Source organism: Lonchura striata, chromosome 1A (assembly GCF_050655825.1).
Source record: "Lonchura striata isolate lonStrDom1 chromosome 1A, ASM5065582v1, whole genome shotgun sequence".
NCBI classification, from domain to species: domain Eukaryota; kingdom Metazoa; phylum Chordata; class Aves; order Passeriformes; family Estrildidae; genus Lonchura; species Lonchura striata.
The window spans coordinates 33,321,244-33,327,243 of record NC_140741.1 but is presented as its reverse complement, the minus strand read 5'-3'; the positions used below and the strand labels follow the sequence as shown (position 1 = coordinate 33,327,243).

The following is a 6,000-nucleotide window of genomic DNA, read 5'->3' as shown; positions in this document are numbered from 1 at the left end:
AAAGCTTGGATAGACATGGACAGATGCAACTTCCAAAAATCATGGCTACAGTTAGAAAGAAATAATTTAATACACCAAAACACCCCTAGAGACAAAGTACAATAAAAGTCAAGAAGTAGGAGTATTTGTTCCATTTTAGCAATGGAAAACATTTGGGGCCACTTACTTTAAGAGCAAGTAGGACTGGGGATGGCAGTGACAGAAACATTTCTTCTTGGCTTGGTGAAGTGTCACTGCACTGTTACTCTGTTTTTAAAACTCCATAGAGTCGTGCTCAGAAAAATAAGATAAATTAATGTATTGTTGGATTTTTTTACACTTTTCACTTTCTTCAAGCACTATGCCCTCAGCATAGAAATTCAAGCGGGACCAAGAAGCAGTCTGGAGAGAACTGGAGAGGTCTGCACTGTAGGGGGTTAGAAGTGAGAACTAGACTATTGCTTTAGGAGCACTTAGTACTTTTTGAGTGGATGGCTGCAGATAAATGGCTACAGTAGTACCATTTGTGTATTTTTTTAATTTGAAATGCACCCAGCAAATGCCAAGTTGCTGGTGCTGTTCACTTGAACAGTCCTAGTATGGAAGTCTTGTCATGCAACATGGGCTGAGGTTTCAGAGCTGGAACTTGAACCATCCGGTGTTTGGAGCACCCATAACACTTGTCTTCTGTCTCATCATGCTCACAACTATTGAAGCATACGTGTTCTCTACACTAACATTATGTCCTAGCACAAACTGAACACCAATTTGCCAAAGCAAACCCTCCATAGTATATGAGGGTCCTGAAAAGCAAGGATTTATATTCCACAGTGATTAAAAGGCAGTGTAAGGCAATCCCAGTACAGTGAATCTATGCAAACAGGCTATGTACAAGTTACTTACAGGTGATCAAAGAAGCATAAGAAGCCATAGAAAGAAACAATACATAAAGAAATAAACTGGTAGCATTGCAGTAGTGCTGCAATGATTTTGGAGCTCATCAAGATATTGTATAAGGTATTTTGGAGAGACTAAAACACACAGTAAAAAAGTCAGAGAACCTTTAACTGGTGCATGAATTTTGGACTTTTAGAGCTTTCAGGATTATCGGTTGTCTTGAGGGCTCGAGTCTTACTTGATGAAAAGGAAGAGGACTCAGATGATTGCATGCGGGAGTCAATGCGGTAAGGGGAAATTTTAGGTACCAGAGGACTCCGAGAAAACCCCCGACCTGCCCGGGGCTCCATCAGTGAGCGGGGGGGCCGCACTGGCGCAGGGTCACCGCCGCTGGTGCTGCAGCTCCAGCCGGGGAAGGGGGGAGCCTGGCGGGCCCAGAAGGAACTTCAGGTGGCCGTGGCAAAGTAAGAAAGGTGTCAGCAAGGCTTTAGAAAGCCTGAGACACCAGGCGAAGGGCGGGATGGCCGGGTCCGCCCGTCCCCGCGGGGAGCAGAGGCGGCGGCGCGGGCGCTTCCCGCACATTCGGGCAAGGGCGGCCGATGCGGCGAGGCCGCCGCTCCGGTCCGTCACCGCCCCGGCTGCGATGCTCCGGGGCGGGATCGCCGCTTCGCCACTCCCCGCAACCCCCTGGGCGGCCCCGCGGAAAGACACCGGGAGCCGCCCCGGGAATCCTAGCCCCTTCGTCAATCCCCCTCCTCATCCCCACCCGGGTTCCCCCGGCCCTGGCCGCTGCCCCCACCCCTTCGGCCTCCGCCTTCCCCTCCCCTTCCCCTCCCGGTCCCTCCTCCCCGCCGGCGCCGGCCGTGCAGCCTCGACTGAGGGGCGGCTGCTGCTGCTGCTGCCGCTGCTGCCGGCGGCTCCGCGAAAATGTCCGAGCGCGGCGGCTTCTACCGGCAGGAGCTCAACAAGACGGTGTGGGAGGTGCCCCAGCGCTACCAGAACCTCACCCCCGTCGGCTCCGGCGCCTACGGTTCCGTCTGGTAGGTGCGGGGCGGCGGCAGAGGGGCCGGGAGCCGGCAGGTGCAGCCGGCGGGCGGCGAGGACAATGCGGGGCAGGCGGGAGCCCCCGCGCCGCGCCGAGGGTGGTGTGCGGGCAGCGGCGGGGCCGGCGGCGGCAGCGGGGCGGGGGCGTGTCCGCCGGGCACCGGCGTGAGCGGCGCCGGAGCTCCCGGCCCGCTGCCCCGGCCGGCGGCCCCGCGGGGCCGGGCATGCCGCGCTGTCACCCGGGCAACCGCGCCCGCCGCCCGGGGCGCCCCTGCCCGCCCTCCGGCCGCTGCCCCGGGCCGACCCCCGAGCTCCGCTCCGCGCCGCCGCCGGGCCGCTCCCCGGGCCGGCAGCTCCGAGTGACCGCCCGCCGCGGGGCCGCTGCCGGCTGGTGCTGCTCCCGCCGGAGGGAGAGTTGCCCCGAAGCCGGGAATCCTGCACAGTCATGGCGGTTCCGAGCGGGGAGGACGGGCTGCGGCAGGGCTGTCCGAGCGGGGTCCGCCGCTGGCCGGGAGGGATCCCCGGCGGCCGCGGCCCTTCCAGCCGGGGCTGGAGCGGGACATCCGCGGCGGGGAGCGCTCTCCCTGTCCGCCGAGACAATGGGAGCAGCCCCCGGCGGGCAGGCTGAGGGGGAGGGCGGGGTGCTCACCCGGTGCTTTCGGGGCGGGAGTGGCAAATTAGGACAGATTGCCTCCCAAGGGCTTCGGCGTCTTCAGGATTTAGAAGGGTTTGCCACATGTTGTCATAGAGCGTTTATCTTTCTTTGATAATTCTTACGTCAGCCTTGCACTCTCGGGAACTCCCAGTGCAGGCTGGGCTGTTACTTTAGTATTTGATGCACACTTTACTATGCTTATAAAAGCTTTGAGTCAATTTTCGGAAATAATAATGGCGTTTAAGGGGTTTTGAGAAAGAGTCGTGTTTCTTTTGTAAGCTGGGCGAGTGGAAATATGTAAAACAATCCGTAAAGGGCCTTTAAATGCAAGTACTACTTTAAATAAAAATACTAAAAAAAATTATTTAAAACTTTGGGTTTTGCCATGCTCTAAGCTCATGCAGTAGTTCTCACTTTTTCTAGTCAGATACTAGAGAACATTTATGGAGTTTTGTATTAGTTACTTCATTCTCTAGCTCTGTAAAATGTCCAAGTTTGCACATAAACTAGGAACATGCATTTTTAAAAAACCTTCAACTATCAGCAGAAACACTCAGAACTGGTGTGAAGTATCTTTGGATTCTTATCTTTTTTTATTATTTCTAATTTATGCTTGCACCAGGGAGGTCTAGGCCAATACCATGTGAGTGTCATACCTGGCATTGTAGTTAGCATGTGCTAACTATTCCGAGCAGATGCTGGGAATAGTTCCACAACGACTAAATTTATTTACACTATAAAAATCTTAGTTTGTGAAAGAGAAGAGGAGAAAGTAAACTAAGAGCCTGGATGGATATACAGTAGCAGAGTAACTACTTCTGTGTTCCAATTGAAACTGAATTTCTGGTTACTTTCCCTATTTATGCTGACATAGTTTTGAGGGAAAGACCTACTTTACTGAATTTTATAATGAGATGTCAAGACTTTTGAGAAATTGCAAACGAAGTGAAAACATGTCGTGGTTCACTTGCAGCACAGCTGGTGCTTTGGTTTTTGAAACTGCACAGCCAAGGAAATCCTAGTAATTTTTATCAATTGCAAAGCCTAGGATATGAAGATGTAAAATGGAAACTGGAACATGCTATGAGAAAGGTTTACTCTAAAATAGACATTTAAAAATAGAATATAGCAATAAAACATTGCTCTATATTAATAGGCTTGTTAACATCAATGAAGTATAAACCCAAACAGAAGCTTGAATATGAGGAAAAGGTATGCATCTCTCTGAGAAAAGCCATCTATTTTTAGAGTCTATTGAAATTGATTTTTTTTTCTGTGTGCATATGCTTTACCCAAGAGACCTACGAGATGCAGCCATTCCCTTGAGTAATATGCTATATTGCTTCTGTGAATAGTTGTACTCCTATTCAGTAAAATATCTAAAAACATATCCAAGTCTTACAGAAACTACTAGAATTAAACAAATTCTTAAGTGCTTTAATGAATAGCAGCCAAGGTCCTGAACTCCAAACGCTGGCTTTGAAATGAGAAGAGAGTTGTTGTAACAAATTTTTTCTACCTCAGTGAAACTCTTCTCTAGGCCTACCCTTTTCTTTTTTCACAGTAAATTATTTGTCATAGCCCGTAGACTTGGATAACTGAATTGATAACTGATAATAAGAAACATACTGTAAATACTTGCATTTAAGCATCTTTTGCTGGCAGCTCAAAACCAGTAGAGCAGTTTGTGTCAGGAGGCTGTGTTTTGGGCCAATTTTTTGGCATTTCATGTGTCCAGTAGAATTTGTGTTTGAGTTAGTTGCGGATGCATCAAATATGCTATGGAGACAGATACTACTGGTTTAAAACAGATGATTCACTTGTAGAGATATATCTGTACCAAGCACAGTGCATTCCTGTTTGGTGGTTTTTTTGTTTTTTATTTAGATGTGGAATAGGTATTAGGTATAAACCCAAATCATCCTTTGTATAAAGAGCTCTACTTCTTTTGTCAGTTTTTTAATGACATATTACAAAGAACATTTGGTTTTTTGCAGCTGCACTGCAAAGTGGAGTTGCACCTTAGCATCTAGGTGAATCACAGAGAGAACTGTGAGGTCTTTCCCTCAAGCAGTTAATCCTTGAACTACTTTTTATGTTACTCTTGTGCTTTAGCTCTGTGCAAGACTTTCTTTTGCCTGAACTTTTCCCTATGGCCATTCAAGCTCCTGTATGTTCTGTCATTTGCTGCTGTCAGATCTGACTTTTTAAGTTTAGGAAATAAAGTTTAAAGCCAGGGAGTAGGGGGTGGGAGTGTGTAGTTTAATTACAAGTAAAGTTATCAGTGGCATTTTCAACAGTATGTTTTGCTTAATTTCTCTTTTTTGCTAAGGGTTGGGTTTTATTGGCAAGTATCAAACTGGTTTGGTTTGGGATTGTTTTCTTTTTGTGCTATAGCTTTGCCTATCAAGGTGAGAATTTTTTATTATTAGACAATTATTTAAACTCTTTCTCAAGCTAAAATTTGGTTAAATTTAAAGTTTTCTTCAAGGAATGCATATTTGGTGTCCAGCCTTTATAGCTGAATTACCTCTCACAGAAGTCAAAGAGCTGGTTCACTCTTAAGGGATCAGACACTCAAATAATTGAGAATTTTGCAGCATTTAAGTTATATTAAGCCATTTAAATAGGAAGCAAGATACCTTACTTTCACAAGGTAGTCTTAATCTACAACCCTTTCTGTTTAATTCCAGAGAAAAGTGACTATGTCTCAGGTCAAACTGAGTTTTAAATTCTTGTTCCTTATGCTTTCCCTTTTTAAAATAAGAATTCTGGCTGTGTTTGGGTATTCCAGCTGTCCCAGTGGTATTGCTTATAAAAAGGACCTTTAGCCTGGAGCATCTGTGCCTTCTAGCTATGTTGTCCTGGTGGTTCCACTATGGGTTGATACCTGACCACCTTTTCCTCTGGGAGGTGGCATTGCTACCCGCTTGAGAAAGAGCTTCATCTTTTAAAAAGACTTCTTATTATACCACCAATTATGTAACATATATAGGTTTTTGGTTTCCTGTTCTTTGGATCTTTTTAAAGCCTGTATTCCTCTTTTTATGTCAGCTTTTGTAAACTGTCTTCTAACCTATTTAGTCCTATTTTTGCCTGGGAGGGATTGATGGCATTCTGCAGCATGCTGGCTCTGATCTCTCCAACAGGTTGTTTCCCATTAACATATTGCAAGCTCTGTGTTCTGCCTTCTTTGGAAAGAACAGACCTTACAAGATGAACCAAACTGAGTCCAGAGTTTCTTCACAACCATAAACTCCTGCACTGTTTTCTCAGAGTCTGTTGGCATCAACAGTGTTTACATTCAATCTCTTTTAAGACTATGCAATGCCTAACACCAGCTCAGGTGACCGAACACATGTTTAAGTAGAGACCTGTTAAGTCAGAGTGTAGTGGCACAGGCTTCAGTTCAAAAAAAGCAGGAA

General features: G+C 46.9%; 1 protein-coding gene across 1 annotated transcript in view; it reads left to right on the top strand.

The window, feature by feature from the left end:
• Window positions 1-1,749: 1,749 nt before the first annotated feature.
• Window positions 1,750-6,000, top strand: part of MAPK11 (mitogen-activated protein kinase 11) — a 30,384-nt gene continuing 26,133 nt past the window's right edge. Inside the window, exon 1 of the mRNA XM_021555213.4 lies at window positions 1,750-1,916. Within this exon, the coding sequence (XP_021410888.1) occupies window positions 1,804-1,916 (113 nt within the window). The 5' untranslated portion in view covers window positions 1,750-1,803. The remainder of the gene's footprint in view (window positions 1,917-6,000) is intronic.